This window comes from Pleurodeles waltl, chromosome 2_2 (assembly GCF_031143425.1).
Source record: "Pleurodeles waltl isolate 20211129_DDA chromosome 2_2, aPleWal1.hap1.20221129, whole genome shotgun sequence".
NCBI classification, from domain to species: domain Eukaryota; kingdom Metazoa; phylum Chordata; class Amphibia; order Caudata; family Salamandridae; genus Pleurodeles; species Pleurodeles waltl.
In genome coordinates, this window is record NC_090439.1 from 975,048,921 (window position 1) to 975,065,945 (window position 17,025).

A 17,025-nucleotide genomic window follows, 5' to 3' on the forward strand; every position below is an offset into this window, starting at 1 on the left:
CTATTACAGTTCAGAAAAGTAAACAGACATCTAGGAGATAAACTAGCCAAACAGCTATGCTAGGGATTTGTGGGCCATACATGTTATATGTCTGGTGTGTATATATACATACTTACACATTCACTGAATAAAACAGTTAACGCTATGCTTACAAAACAAACCCTAACAGCCACTGAAATGCACCGATTATGGTTAGATGAAGTAGCCATAATTCATGCCCTACCATGACCTGCTTTGGACCTCACATGACATCACTCATGGGATCATTGATGACATTTCAGTTGCTGTAACTGATGATAACATCATTATGCTACTGTTGACATTCTGTTTGGTTTTTATAATGATATAAATTATGACTTTTTATATTTACAGTATATTTGATAGGAGTAATATATTTCTCTGTAATGAGTTGTTTTTGGATCTATTGTTTTTGCAACAGTATTTTTAAAAATGAATTAATAGATTTTTACTGGTAACTTATTTTGAAATGTAGTGAAAGGTCTCTTGTTCTGTAATAAGCGTTGCTGGTTTGTTTACTGGTTATATTGGGTATATATATTATGCTTTGTGTGTGATTATATAGTTATTTATGGATTAGTGATGCTACTTTTGTGCTTCCATAATGGTGTGTATTTTACATGATGTATAACAGTAATTCTGTTCATGCTTTTTGTAGTCGGAATGAATATGTTTTTCTTTGTGTTTTCATTCATCAGAGGATGTGTGGTCTTATGATACTGGTGTTCATATTAGAATGGAGTAATTCTAAATCACAAAAGGAATGTGGCAGTATTAGGAGTATTTTACTTTTTACAGCGGTTCTGTGTATACTTTGGCAGGTGTTTCTTGTTGAGATGTTGCATGCGTGGTAGTGAGAGAGTGGGCGTCTTGGTCTATTATGTTTCTTTTATAGAGATGACAGCTACAGTGTGTCTCAGTGTTGGAGTTTTTCCAACTATTTTTTATAGACCTGCAGTGGGTTCGTGTGTAAAGTAGTTAAGTTTTGGTTGTAGTGGTTACAGTATTCCTACCATGTGTATTCATATCAAAATGATGTGGATTCATCTACTTAAAATAATGTTCTTAGAAGCATGAGACAAGTATTGGTGCCAAAGGATGATGCTATCACTGATGTCATTTTAAATGTCTTCAGTGATGTTATCAATAATATCAGTTTAAATGTTATGAGTGATGTCATTTCTAGTCATAAGCAGTACATGATAAGGGCGTGAGTTATAGTTGCATTAACTATAATTGGTGAACTATCAGTGGTTTTTAGATTTTGTTTTGTAACAAGGATTTCACCTTAACTGGGGTATTTTCAATTAATTTCTGCATTTTCTAAGACTATGTTGAGGTGTTATACAACCAGAGCCAACCATATTTTCACTTTAATATTTTTTCAGTCGTATGCCACATCTAACAGTTTTTTAACCCTCCAGCGGGTGGCCCATTCTTGTTGCACATGACAGAACTGCCTGCCCAGTGAGGGTTGTCCAACGGCCAGGCCCTGTGCCGAACCAACAGCGGGCTGTCTACCACCACTACACAAAGCACAGTGCGTTGCCAAGTTCTACTGCACACAGCTTAATGCCACTCACAGAGGGGTTAATATGGGGTGGCCTTGCGGATGCCCTACCTGATGCCACGTACTCCATGCAAAACTTTCATTCAGATTATTGTTAAACTTAAGACAACTTATTGTGTTTGGCTTTCACAATGTCAGATATGCTTGAAGTTGCATACTTTATTTTACTTCCTTACATGTATGTCCTTGTTCCTTAATTTTTCTCATGACTTGTTTATTAATAAAAAAATTTTTACTTTGACATCACATATAGAGCTCATTGTATTTCTATGTGCAAATTGTTAATCGTATTTTGCTGGTTAGTGAACCCTGTTCCTTTCAATAGATTATTGCATTTGGGCATCCAGTAACTTCCCATAAATTGATTCCTCTCTGATAATGAAAAGCCTGCCCCTGCCTGGTTGGCTGGACATTTTTAACTTGGGGGATGCACCGACTCTGGCAATACGTCACAGTCCAAGTGCCAGAGTCGCTGAGCAGCGCTAGATCACAGACCTGCAAGAACCCAGCTGCTGTTTGCAATTACAGAATGTGAAGCTGATTGCTGCCACTTCTCTCAAGGCAAAAAGCAAGCCTGAAGGCCCTGGCTAACGATCTGCTGGTGTGCCCTGCTACTGGAAGCCTTAGGCCACTCCAAGGGGTGCAAAGAAGCGGACACGGCACCTTAAAGCCTTTAAATTTGCATCCTTCTTGAGCGTCAGATGATGGTCTTCCACATTCTAAGCAGCCAACATTACAAATCCAAAACCTACGATGTAGGATGATCGCCCTAGACCCAGTAAACGCATATTTCAGATCTTTGAGATACAGCCCCTTTCATTTGCAAGTTGCATGTGGTTTGTTTGTTTATGTTTTGCCACTCTGATTGTGTGTTTCTACTTGTCCTGAAGTGTTCACAAACACCATGCTTTCATATATTAAGTGTTACAGATTTATAACCATGTATCCTAATTTTGGTGGGATGATTGAGAGCCCTCATTTTACAATTAAATTTACAATTATTGCAGTTGCTAAATTATCTCTATCAGTATATGTTTGTGAATACAGTCGAATCATTTGAACGTTTCCCGACCTGCATTGCGCTACTTTATTTTTGGTTTCAGCATTGTGCTGATGTTCAAGATCATTCAGTAATTGTAAACAGTATACAGTTTTCACTGAAATGACACTGGCTACACCAGTGCATTGAGCAATAAGCAGTTTTCATTGTAAACTACATAGTGAGGTTTTTGAGCCCTGCAATAGGCATTATGAATTGACAAATAAGCAGTCCCCAGAGAGAAAGAAATGTTGCACGAGTTCTCAGTAACTCAGTCTACAAAAAGTGCCTATTCTCGTCTCACAGGTGATCTCACAAACAGGATCAGTACTGACAGATCAGCATCGGAGTAGAAACTATTTAACCATCAACCGCTCAAAATGTGCACCTCCCCCACGCCTCGTGAACCTATCCTATGTGTGACACTAGGGGGAGAGGTATTGGCAAAGCAATGATCCAGGGTCCTTATATCACCCTTTCTCCTCATTAGTGATTAAAGGGGAGTCAAATGGGTACCAAATGATTCTTGTAGTCACATATTATTGCACAAATATGCAACTGCTACTAACAGGAACACTATTCAGGTCCAGAACCCCGCCCCACTACTTGTGAAGGGAAAAGGGCAAGCACTCCTTTATGACACGCCATCGCTTCACCTCCCTACATTGGCCCAGAGTACAGAGTGCGGATGTTTGGATAGTCCAGAGGAACATCTCTTGAGTTGTGAAGGCTCATTCAAACATTAAGCAGAGACTACTGTGCCATTAGTATAGAGGTCTGCATCTGCCATCATAACCACTGGTTTCTATCGATCAGGGATATTCAGAACTACCCAGAGTCATCCCTATTGCCCCATTACAGATTTATATACAAAAGCAAGTCGTTTTCCTCACCTTCTTCGCAGACCCATCGAAAATGGCTAAGAAATCCCTACGCTGTTTGGATCTTAAGAGATGCGTACAATTTTATCTGCAAAGAACCCCACGATCCATATAGTGTAACCAGCTGAAACAGAGACCCAGCAATATTCAAGAATGAAGTAGTTCTGCGGCTTGCAGCCTGCCACCACACTTTCCCATCAACTGAAAGGAGCCACCAAAACAGGCTTGGCGCATTTCACAAAAGGCCTTCATCCCAACTACCGATAGTCGCCAAACAACGTGATACAACAGTTCTCTGAGGTATGTGCAGATGGAAATGTGTATCGCAATACTCGAGAAGCTGAGCAGATATGTGGGATTCATTCTTCTTTCCTTATATTCCATGGTGCTGCGTTCTTGCCTTTATTGAAGCATGCAATTCTAGGAAAGAACCTATGTTGGCGATGAAAAAAATTACTAACTGTAACTAAGGTTTTGCAGCTTTATCTTTCTCAGTGTATTTTTAATAGTCTCTTCAAAGTTACACACGGATGGGATACTGTTACAGGTAAAGACGTTCTACACTCTCTTCTCTTTGTCAACACTTCTTTCAGTTAACTGATAGGCACAAATTGTCCTTTTGTGACCCAAGGGTGCCATCTGGCTGTAAAGCTCACAATTCAAATCAGTGGGTATATGCTATTTATGAAAATGCTAATGATGTTTCAAGTTTTCAAAAGAATATGGAACAAAAGTTGTAGGTGCCATTTATACAACTGCTCTGCACTCTACTTTGTGGCAAAACTAATACTATTCAAACTTACCATCATCCGTATATTTTTTCCCATAGCACATGAGACAATGTTCTATCATATTGCTAAAAAGTAAAAACATAAAAAAAGATGTTTAGCATTTCTATTCCAACACTATGCTTGTAAACCAGGTTACTGCATTATAATTTATTTACATTGGACGCATCCACCGTGGACATCTAAACATTGCAAGATAATAACATCTGTTACACTATAAGAGTTCCATGAGTATGGAAGTGCAAAAACACTTACATCAAAACGATAAATATCGATTTTCAAAAGTAAACATTAGTAGAAACCAAAAAAAACAGAATAAAGATACCAACTAAACGGTGTCCAATATTGGCATCCTCCTTAGATTTATACACTTTTACTTACCCCCCCTTAAGTAACGGGTTATGTGTCAATAAGATCTGGCTTCCCTCTGCCTCCACTTCAGAGGCTATGAAAGATCCCGCCCCGTGATCCATCTTAGACTGCGTTTTAAGTAACATCAGACAACCTAATAGGAGTGTCGCATGTGAATCATGAAACGCAAGCCGCACTTTAGAGCCATTGCTACAGGTCAATACATTTCTTCTGCGATGTTTGACGTCCCCTCTATGATATATTTTGTAACTCGGATAAGAAATGTTACTTTACTTGCAAACCTAGTTCTCCTTCACGGAAATCTTCACTTAAGTCAAAAGCCCTGATTAGTCCTATCTGTGCTTTGTGCCCTGTAGCACTTTTGAAAATTATATACAATTATATACATGTGCACCTTCCTTTCTTCAGATACAGTTGTTAGAAATACAAATAAAAAAAATAGCAGTCTATCTGCGGTCAAAATAGGAGGAGTTTTTATTGCACAAAAACGGAGCCAAACATTTTCGAAATGACAACATGAAAGGAAGGCGGGTAATGCAATCAGATAGTCAGCACACACTAACCACTGAAAACTGGCTCCTCCAGGGCAGCCATCAGCACCATCATCCCAACATGCCATGCAGTGGCGCTGATCTCAGGCTGCCTTTCCAACTCCTATTGAAAGGATCTTGGAGACTGGCTCAGATCGGTTTTTGACACAAAAAGATTTACAAGCCTTTGATTCAGCTTCCCGTTATAACTGTGATATCTTGGAGTGTTTTTCGGCATTTCAGGACTAAAATTATTTTTTTTTTCTTGTTGAAATGTCATTGCTCTTTGTTAAATATCCGTTGTGCAACAGGAAAATAAAAAGTAGTAAGGGCCCAACATGGCTAGTGTGCTGCCAGTTTAGGAATGTACATTTTGCTCTCTAGAAAGTCACAAAAGACAAGAGCAGGAAAGAGGAAAAATCGTGCAAGATATGGAGATGCTTGCGAGCGTACAGAAAAAACAGGAGTCCTTTCACCAAAAGAGTCCAAGTCCCATCTGACCTCCCTCCAACCGGAGTGATCTTAAGTGATGCCGTGAAGAAAAATCCAGCCTATGTTTGACAAAGAGGCCAGGTTCCTGTTTGTCATCAAAGACTAGTTCAACACTGAAGCACTAATCAACATCAGAGAGTAAGAAGCTTTTGATATCAAGGGGATATTCATCATCAACTCAAAGTTGAGACACAAGAAGCATCTCTTGAAGGGGTACCTCCGTTCTACATTAGATTCACAGTATTCCAAGGCGTACTCTCCATACCATTGTTCTTCTGGCAATTCTGTCTTCAATGCTATGTCAGTTGTGTCCTAAAGCAGGAAAATATGGTGCTGAAGTTTAGATTTTCAAAAGTGGTGCAGAAACTTGCATGAAATTGCTAAATTGTTTACCCTATCTCGGTTTCCTCTGTCTCCCCTGCCTTACTTACATCTCCACGGGCAGGGAGAAAGAGGAAACCTCTACTTGCATTGAGGAAGAGCTGATTAACACCTCTGCCTCGCTTCGAGCAGAGTGTTTGCTGTGACTTGGCGGCAGATGTCAAAGCAAACAGCTATGTCCTGGGGGTCGGCACCCCCCGGGACATAGCAAGAGCCGGCCCTGGAGGGTGGCGGTCCTCAGGCCTATCTGTGGCTCCTCAAAGAGGACGCGCGGCCCCCCTCCAACATAAACAGCCCCGGGCAGGTGGTGGTCCCTGGGGCTGCGGGGGTCCGAAACAGACCCTATTTCTTTTTTAATGTTTGCCCTGTGGAGGTGGTGGTACCCAGGGCTGTTTGGGGGCATAAGGGGCAGACATCTGATCCCTGCATACAATTACATGTTTGCACCAGGTGGATGGTAGTCCCTGGGGCTGTGTGGGGGGGACAGAGGGTTCATGCCCCTCACATACAATTACAGAAATGCCCTGGGGAGGTAATGGTCCCCGGGGTTGCAGGAATGGCACGTGGCCCCCACATAAAATTACAGCAATGGTCTGGGGAGGTGGTGGTCTCTTGGGCTATGGGGGGTGGTGAAGGGAGGAGGGGCATGGGGGAACCCCCGTACTTATAAAAAAAAATAAGCCCTGGGGAGGTGGTGGTCCCCAAGGCAGTACAACACCCAGGATGGGGGCCCAGTGTTCCCCCCTCCTTATTTATCATATGCCTCCCATGACCTGGCCCACCCAGGGGGTTTAAAAAAAACAAGCGCAGGAGTATTTAAGGGCAGTAAGGGGATTTAGACCTCAGGAATGGGTTTTTGTTTAGGGACAGTAAGGTGTTCTTAGGCCTCCGGGAGGGGTAGTAAGTAGTTGTTAGGGTCATGGAATAGATAGTAAGGGTTTTTTTGGGTTCAGGAATGGGTAGTGTATTGGAGTAGGAAGATCCTTTTAGAGTTCTAGAAACTGCAGTGTATAGGCATAATAGGGAATCATAATCTATAGGTATTGGTGTTTTAAAATTAAGCTACAATATTTCAAAAAAGTAAATTTCATTATCTAAAAGGGTTTCAATCATTTAGTTAAATAATTATAAAAAAATAATGTAAATAGTTATTACATCTCTTGTGTGCTGTGTGTGTGTGTGTATATATATATATATATATATATATATATATATATGGAAAATGTCACTTACCCAGTGTACATCTGTTCGTGGCATGAGACGCTGCAGATTCACATGCTGTGCATTATCCTGCCATCTAGTGTTGGTCTTGGAGTGTTACAAGTTGTTTTTCTTCGAAGAAGTCTTTTCGAGTCACGAGACCGAGGGACTCCTCCCTTTCGGCTCCATTGCGCATGGGCGTCGACTCCATCTTAGATTGTTTTCCCCGTAGAGGGTGAGGTAGGAGTTGTGAATATACTAGATGTGCCCATGCAATGGAGTAGGTATGTATGTACATAATGTGTATTAAAATAATATTTGTTTACAAATTAACAATTTTCATTCAACTACTAATGGTTACAGGCTCCCGGGGAGGTGGGAGGGCGTATGTGAATCTGCAGCGTTCCATGCCACGAACAGATGTACACTGGTTAAGTGACATTTTCCGTTCGGTGGCATGTGTAGCTGCAGATACACATGCTGTGCATAGACTAATAAGCAGTAATCTCCCCAAAATGCAGTGGCTTAGCCTATAAGAGTTGAAGTTGTCTGAAATAATGTTCTTAGTACAGCCTATCCTACTGTGGCTTGTTGTGTTGCTAACACATCTACACAGTAATGCTTAGTGAATGTATGAGGCGTAGACCAGGTGGCTGCCTTACAAATTTCTGTCATAGGTATATTCCCCAGAAAAGCCATTGTGGCGCCTTTTTTCCTAGTGGAATGTGCTCTTGGTGTAATAGGTAGATCCCTTTTTGCTTTAATATAGCAAGTTTGAATACATTTAACTATCCATCTGGCAATGCCTTGTTTGGATATAGGATTATCTGCATGAGGTTTTTGGAAGGCTACGAACAATTGTTTTGTTTTACGAAATTGTTTTGTTCTGTCAATGTAATACATTAGTGCTCTCTTTATGTCTAATGTGTGTAAGGCTCTTTCGGCTACTGAGTCTAGTTGTGGAAAGAAGAGTGGGAGTTCCACTGTTTGGTTTAGGTGGAATGGCGATATAACCTTTGGTAGGAATTTGGGATTTGTACGGAGAACCACTTTATGTTTATGTATTTGTATAAAGGGTTCTTGTATAGTAGATGCTTGTATCTCATTTCTCTTCTTAGTGATGTGATAGCTATTAGAAAGGCTACTTTCCAAGTTAAGTATTGCATCTGACAGGAGTGAATGGGTTTGAATGGTGGTCCCATGAGTTGTGTTAATACAACATTAAGGTTCCACGAAGGTACTGGTGGTGTCCTTGGGGGTATGACTCTTTTTAGACCCTCCATAAAGGCTTTGATGACTGGGATTCTAAAAAGCAATGTTGTATGTGTAATTTGCAGATAGGCAGGTATTGCAATGACATGTATTTTAATGGAAGAGAATGCTAGCTTAGACTTTTGTAAGTGTAATAAGTAGCTTACAATGTCCTTTGTGGAAGCATGCAGTGGTTGAATCGGATTAGTGTGGCAGTAGTAAACAAATCTTTTCCATTTGTTTGCATAACAATGTCTTGTAGTAGGTTTTCTAGCTTGTTTAATGACCCCCATACATTCTTTTGTAAGGTCTAAATTTCCAAATTCTAAGACTTCAGGAGCCAGATTGCTCGATTGAGCGATGCTGGATTCGGGTGTCTGATCTGTTGTTTGTGTTGTGTTAACAGATCTGGTCTGTTTGGTAATTTGATGTGAGGTACTACTGATAAGTCCAGCAGTGTTGTGTACCATGGTTGGCGAGGCCAGGTTGGTGCTATGAGTATCAGTTTGAGTCTGTTTTGACTTAGTTTGTTTACCAGATAAGGAATGAGTGGGAGAGGGGGAAAAGCGTAAGCAAATATCCCTGACCAACTGATCCATAACGCATTGCCCTTGGATTGAAGGTGTGGGTACCTGGATGCAAAGTTTTGGCATTTTGCGTTTTCTTTTGTTGCGAATAGGTCTATTTTTGGTGTTCCCCAGCGTAGGAAGTGATAAAGTAGGATCTGGGGATGAATTTCCCATTCGTGTGTTTGCTGGTGATCTCGACTGAGATTGTCTGCTAACTGGTTCTGAATGCCTGGGATGTATTGTGCTATTAGGCGAATGTGATTGTGAATTGCCCCATGCCAAATATTTTGTGCTAAGAGACACAGTTGTGACGAGTGTGTCCCTCCTTGTTTGTTGAGATAATACATTGTTGTCATGATGTCGGTTTTGACAAGAATGTGTTTGTGGGCTATTAGAGGTTGAAATGCTTTTAATGCTAGAAACACTGCCAACAGTTCTAAATGATTTATGTGGAGTTGTTTTTGTTGATTGTCCCATTGACCCTGTATGTTGTGCTTGTTGAGGTGTGCTCCCCAACCCATCATGGAAGCATCTGTTGTGATCACATCTTGAGGCACTGGATCCTGGAATGGCCGCCCTTGGTTTAAATTTATAGGGTTCCACCATTGAAGCGAGAAGTGTGTCTGGTGGTCTATCAACACTAGATCTTGGAGTTGACCCTGTGCTTGTGTCCATTGTTTTGCTGGGCACTGTTGTAAGGGCCGCATGTGTAATCTTGCCTTTGGGACAATGGCTATGCATGAAGACATCCTGCATAGAAGTTTCATTACAAACCTTACTGGGTAGTGTTGATTTGGCTGTATGTTTGATGTTATATTTTGGAACGCTTGGACCCTTTGTGGACTTGGAGTGGCAATCGCTTTTTGTGTGTTGAGTGTTGCTCCCAAGTATTGTTGTATTTGGGATGGCTGCAGATGTGATTTCTGGTAATTTATAGAAAACCCTAGTTTGTGTAGAGTTTCTATAACATATTGTGTGTGAAGAGGACACTGTTGTTGAGTGCTGCTTTTTATTAGCCAGTCGTCTAAGTATGGGAATACGTGCATGTACTGTCTCCTTATGTGAGCGGCAAGGCATTTTGTGAATACCCTTGGGGCTGTTGTTATCCCGAACGGTAACACTTTGAATTGATAGTGTACGCCGTGTATTACAAAGCTTAAGTATTTTCTGTGAGAAGGATGGGTGGGTATGTGAAAGTATGCATCCTTGAGATCTAATGTTGACATGTAGTCCTCCTTTTATAGTAAGGGAACCACGTCTTGAAGTGTTACCATGTGGAAGTGATCCGACTTGATGAAGAGATTCAGTGTTCTGAGGTCTAATATAGGTCTTAACAATTTGTCCTCCTTTGGAATTAGGAAATATAGTGAGTAGACGCCTGTTCGTTTCTGATGTTTGGGTACTAACTCTATTGCTTGTTTTTGCAATAATGCTTGGTCCTCTATTTGTAATAGGTCTAAGTGTTGTTTGGACATATTGTGTGCCCTTGGGGGTACATCTGGCGGGTAATTTGTGAATTCTATGCAATAACCATGTTGGATAATGGCTAGGACCCATGCGCCCGTAATAATGTGTGTTCAGTTTTGATAGTATGCAGTAAGTCTCCCCCCCCCAACTGGTGTTAAGTGTTGGGGTTTTGTGACATTGAAGTCACTGTTTGGTTTGGCTTGTTTTAGGTGTTTGGAAGTTTCCCCTTCCTCTTGGGACTTGTCCACCTCTATATGAGCCACGAAACCCTCCCCTCTGGTATTGTGCCTGATAGGTGGGTCTGGTTTGCGAGGTGGAAGGCTCTGGTGTTTGATTCGAAACCCCCCTCTAAATTGTGGCTTTCTAAATGTGCCTTTGCCCTGTGGGGAGTAGAGCGCGCCCATGGCTTTGGCCGTGTCCTTTAATGAATTTTTCAATTGCTGTGTCCACTTCCAGCCCAAACAATTGTTCTTGGTTAAAAGGCATGCTCAACACTGCTTGTTGGATTTCTGGCTTGAATCCAGAGCTTCGTAACCATGCATGCCTGCGAATGGTTACCCCAGTGTTGACCGTTCGTGCTGCTGTGTCTGCCAAGTCTAATGCAGACTTTATTTGGTTGTTGGATATTGCTTGTCCTTCTTCCACAACCTGGTGGGCACGTTTCTGGTGTTCTTTAGGCAAGTGTTGTATAATGTGTTGCATCTCGTCCCAGTGTGCCCTGTCTTAGCGAGCAAGTAGGGCTTGTGAGTTTGCGATCCGCCATTGATTGGCTGCCTGTGCTGCCACTCGTTTGCCCGCTGCGTCAAACTTCCTACTCTCTTTGTCAGGCGGTGGAGCGTCTACTGACGATTGAGAGTTTGCCCTCTTTCTTGCTGCTCCTATAACCACCGAGTCTGGTGTAAGTTGCTGTGTTATAAACACAGGATCCGTTGGGGGAGGCTTGTATTTTTTCTCCACCCTAGGCGTGATAGCCCTTCCTTTAACTGGCTCCCGGAATACCGGTTTTGCATGTTTGAGCATGCCCGGGAGCATTGGCAGACTCTGGTAGGAAGTGTGGGTGGATGCCAAGGTGTTGAACAGGAAATCATCCTCTATTGGCTCAGAGTGCATTGCTACATTGTGGAATGTAGCTGCCCTTGATAGTACCTGCGTATATGCAGTACTGTCCTCTGGCGGTGACAGCTTTGTTGGGTAACAATCTGGACTGTCATCTGATACTGGTGCATCATACAAGTCCCATGCATCAGGGTCATCCTGTGTCATCCCTGTATGCGTAGGTGACTGCATAGGAGGTGTTCCCATCGGAGGCAACTGTGGTGAGTGTAGTGGGGAAGGTTGTGGTGAAAAACTTGGTGGTGGAGTTTTTTCTCTGGCCACCTTTGCCTTTGGCTGCATTTCTGACTCTTGAAATGCCAGTTTTCGTTTTGTTTTAATTGGAGGAAGATTTTGTATTTTTCCAGTCTCTTTCTGGATATGCAACCTCCTTTGCGTATGGTCTGGCTCAACCATACTTATTTCCTGCTCAAATCTGTATTTTTCATGCATTTGGCTGTAAAGTCCCTGCTCTTCTGTGTAAGAGCTTAGAAGCCGCTTTTTTCGGTACCGATGTTTCTGATAAAGTGTTTTCTTCGGTTCTGACGTTATTTTTCTCACCTTGGGTGAGTCGAACTCTCGGTGTCGAGATCGTTCGGTGCCGGAATCTCGACCGGAGTCGGGAATCTTCGGCAAATCTCTGGCCTTTTTCGGTGCCGATGTTTGGTCACCTTCTTTTCGATGGGTTAAGCCATAGCCTGCTGGCGGTGGCGTCCCCTTGGCCTTAACGATCTTTGTGTGAGTTTTGGACGGGGCAGTTTTACTCACTGTTTTCTGCATTGTCGTGGTTTGCTCACTTTCAGAATCGTCAGAGTCTGTCCCCTGGATGGAAATTCTTTCCTCCTCCTCGGCGTCGAGTTGTTCTCTCGGTGTCGACGCAATTTGTAGTCTTCTCGCTCGTCGATCACGAAGGGTCTTTTTTGATCGAAAGGCCTCACAAGTATCCTCCCTGTGTTCTGGTGATAAACACAGATTACAGACTAGGTGTTGGTCTGTATAAGGATACTTCGAGTGGCACTTCGGACAGAAGCGGAAGGGGGTCCGATCCATTAGTCTTCGTCGAAGGATGCGTTCGGGGCGACCAGGCCCCGCTGAAGAGCGGAAGCCCCGAAGGGCCGCCGGAGTGCTTCTGCGATCGGTGGCGATACGATAACACTAACCCGGTACCGAGCGAGAACAATACCGTTGATTTTTCGATATTTAGCTAACTTTCCCGATTCGAAATACGGAGCGAAGAGGAACACGTCCGAACCCGATGGTGGAAAGAAAACAATCTAAGATGGAGTCGACGCCCATGCGCAATGGAGCCGAAAGGAAGGAGTCTCTCGGTCTTGTGACTCGAAAAGACTTCTTAGAAGAAAAACATCTTGTCACACTCCGAGCCCAACACTAGATGGCAGGATAATGCACAGCATGTGTATCTGCAGCTACACATGCCACCGGACATATATATACACATATACACACACACACACACACACACACACACACACACACACACACACATATATACATACAGAGAGGGTAAGAGAAAGAGAGAGGAGAGAGCGAGAGAAATAGTGAGACACATACATTACTGCTGCTGGATGGATAAATGCAAAACTTCAGATACAGTTATCCTAGCTAAATCTCTGGTTTTCACTAGCAACAATGCTTGCCAAGTCATCCCATTCTAAAGAAAGATGATCTAGCCAAGGACAGAAAAAAAGGTCTGGTAATGGAGAAAATCAGAATTCATGAAACATTTCTCCACTGGGCACAATGATAGTGGGTATTAACAAATGACTTAAATACCCTCTCTGTGATATGAAGACTCATAAAGGAATCCTGTCAAAACTGTTTCATTTGATCCAGGAGACACCAAAATCATACTGACTTAGTCAGTTTGAAAAAGCTCTATGACAATTAATTTAAAAAGAAAATACATCTGGATCTGAACAGAAATACAATAAGGAGGATGAAAGGTGACCTGGCCTCCTAGACATGAAAGGGCAAGAGAGAGCTGGTGGCGAGATACTAGAGGGTTGGACTAGCAGCCTCATATTTATATTTCTAGCATGGTGTGAACTATTGAGGACAAAGAAAGGATGGATGATGCAGGCAATCACTGTGCCAAAACTGCTGGCTTTAGCACAGTTCCTTTCAATGTGATGGACCATTAGACCATTTAGAGGGTTTCAACAAACCAGGGGTAAGGTTATGCAAAACAAGAAATCAAAGAACAAGCATGGCTGAGAAACTACACAGTGCTAAAAAATGATGATTGTTTCTTTCATAGACTGCCACAGGAAATTGGCACTACTTCATGAAAGGCACATGGTAAGATTTGACAATTCTGCACTTCTTTGATATTGCTCCCTTCAGAAAGAACCCCTCACTCATCCTTTTGGTGCTCACACCATGTACTCTTCAGTTTCAAAAGTAGGCTCCTTCATCTCAGTGAGTCAAAAATCACACTATTTAGCCTACCTCACCACTGGTTCTACTCAGTCATGCGTCCGGTATTTCTGAACCTACCAGGTAATGCTGTTTGACAATCAGAGCACATGGTCTACTAGGTATGTTAAAAGATTGGGGGTACTATATTTGAATGTGAAGCATCATCCACAAACCCAAAAAACAATCAAAACCGAGAAGGGACCTACCCTGATAGAATAAAAAGGACAGAAAAAGGGAACATTGCATGTTTTTACAAGAATCTTCCCATATGTGACAGCACCACAGTGAAACAAGGTAGCCACTGACAGGCCATGAACAAGGAACAATAAGCATGGTGGTGAAGAGACCTGAAGTGGTGTAAGAGAAAACGTTTAGGGTGGAGGATATTCCCCTTCCTCAAAGTGGAGATATGCCTTTGGGATGCCAAAAGCAATTGTGAAGGGCATATTGAGAGGGATTGTTGCTACGAACAATAAAGATCATCAGGCTAAAATAAAGAGGGCATAAATCAAAAGAGGCCATAGGAAAAAACTATCCGGCAATACCTAATACATTGGAAGCTATAAAAAATAAATATAGTAACATATGAAGGAACAAAAAGCAGGAATAATTTGGAGCTGACTGACTATGTCATAAGGATAAACCAGGTAAACGGTTTCCAAACTATTACACAAAAAGACAGGAAACAATATAGCTGCTATTAAGACAAAGAACAATCACGCCACAAAAGAAGAGGAAATTATGAAGATTTTCAGTGAATTGGGTGGCACACATTTAGAGGATGTTCATAAATATCTCTAAGTTGTTATTGAGGTTTATAGTTCACAATGATCCAACTGTATGCCACAGCCTGGAATGCAGGCACATAATTCAATAAAGACATATTACAAAAAAAAGATGGTCATAAATATCTTGACAAATTAGATATATCAAACTATCATAAAAACAAAAAATGAACCCAGTGGTCCAAGATCATTATGCTATAAAACTTTCCAAAAGAATGCCTTGCCCAAGTGTTAGCATAGTTAATTTCATCACCTTGATGTTTCAGATGGTGTAACAGGTACAGCCTTGTCAGTGGTTCTTAACCTTTTGACTTCTGTGGATCCCCACTTAATCATTGAGTCATTACTGAAAGCCGGGGACCCCGGTCCAAGGATTTTTGAGTATTTCAACCCCAAAACCGCAAAAATGCAGAAATAAGCATTAATCAAACAAATGCATGAATGGTGAAATATTTTATTAAATTTACTAACAAATGTTTTTTTAAAAATGGGAAAGTTCGAGCTTTAAATTACAAATTAATTCACATTTACAGAGCATTTTGCTTCCTTATTTATATACATTTTATTAATTTGGTAATATTATTTAATTTTCTTAGCAGTTGCGGACCCCCTGAGTATGTTTCACAGACCTCCACGGGGCCCCGGACCACAGTTTAAAAACCACTGGCCTAGAAGCATTTTACACAAAACATGTAAGGACTCTATATGCCCATCAAACTATACAGACCAATGTCACTAATCAATATTTGAATTCACCAGCAGAAAAAAAAAATCTAAGTCAACACTTTGAGCATGCGGGCAATGTTAAAGTGAGTCATCCTGACTGTCTTGGCTGAAATTCAAAACTACAACTATTTATTGCAAGATACATATCTGAACACAAACACTAGATGGCTTGTGAATGTGGAATAGGTTAATGGAGCACAAACTGATACAATCAGCTCAAATAGCATTCTTAAAAAGCAAGAACACTAAACTCTTTAGTCATAATTCTGACTTTGCAAACGATTCATATATATTAACAACAATAGTCACTGCATGCAAAAAAAGTCTTTGATGCAGTATCTTGGGTCTTTTCAAAAATGTCTTTTAAATACATACACCCTTGGTCCTAAAGGCAACATTTCAATTGTAAAAGATTCCTGTGCCTTTTGTGGGAACCAATGACAGGACATCTTACTTTCGATTAAGCGGGGGTTCCAGACAGCAAGTGACAGTAATAACAACGATCATGGGCCGGTTCACAAAACTAAATATACTTGAAAAGTAAATAAATGTGTATATTTGCTTACCCATATATTTATTCCTGCACCTCAAGTAGCTCTCTACCTTTTCGCTATTCACCATTTTTAGCTGAGATTTACACATACTTGTAGACTTACCTCAAATGGCAGGATGGAGCCTTGAACAGCAGAATTTACAAGTTTATAGTTACGAATAATACCGTTTGATCTGTTGGTGGAGATCTCTGCCACCAGGGTGGAGATCTCCCAATGGGAGAGTATTAGGAAATTTAATAGTTTATGATGTTAAAAAATAAGCAAATGTAAAATACTTTAATGTATATAATAAATGTAAATTAACATTTATTATTAACATGAAAATAATGAAGTTGTACACCACATTAACTCAAATTAAATATGTATTAAAACCATTTAAATGTATTACCTTTATAAATATTAATTTGTAAACAATTTGAAAACACTACTCACCCTAACTAATATTTTTATATAATGTTTAGTAAAATTGGTTAGAAGTTATATATTTAATTTAAAAAAAATGATTAAATGTTTTAAAAAAATGTTTTTATTTTTTTTAAAGAAAATCAAATGTAATTTTTTTTTTAACATTGTCAATGGCGGTGTGTGACTTACTCAAAGACTAAGCTGGAATAGTTTTAAGCCTAATTTGACACTTTATACGCTGTAGTATAATTGCAATTTTCTCACTCTTTTGGGGCTGTGTGTTTTGTATTAGCACATCCTTTACACACTGTCCTTAAGAGTCCCTAAACTCTTCCTGTTTAGTGGAAATGACTCACAATTTTTCCACTACTATCCCTGGTCTCTCCCACATTTACTATCAAAATGTATATTTACCTGTGCAGGTGATCTCCTTCATCGTGGTGGATTTGTCATTACAGAAAAGATA

The 17,025-nt window shown here is 40.9% G+C and overlaps 1 protein-coding gene across 1 annotated transcript in view; it reads right to left on the minus strand.

The window, feature by feature from the left end:
* DSCC1 (DNA replication and sister chromatid cohesion 1) overlaps positions 1 to 17,025 on the minus strand; it is a 135,438-nt gene that overhangs the window by 25,915 nt on the left and 92,498 nt on the right. The window contains exon 6 of the mRNA XM_069220674.1: positions 4,312 to 4,364. Coding sequence (XP_069076775.1) covers positions 4,312 to 4,364 — 53 coding nt within the window. The remainder of the gene's footprint in view (positions 1 to 4,311; positions 4,365 to 17,025) is intronic.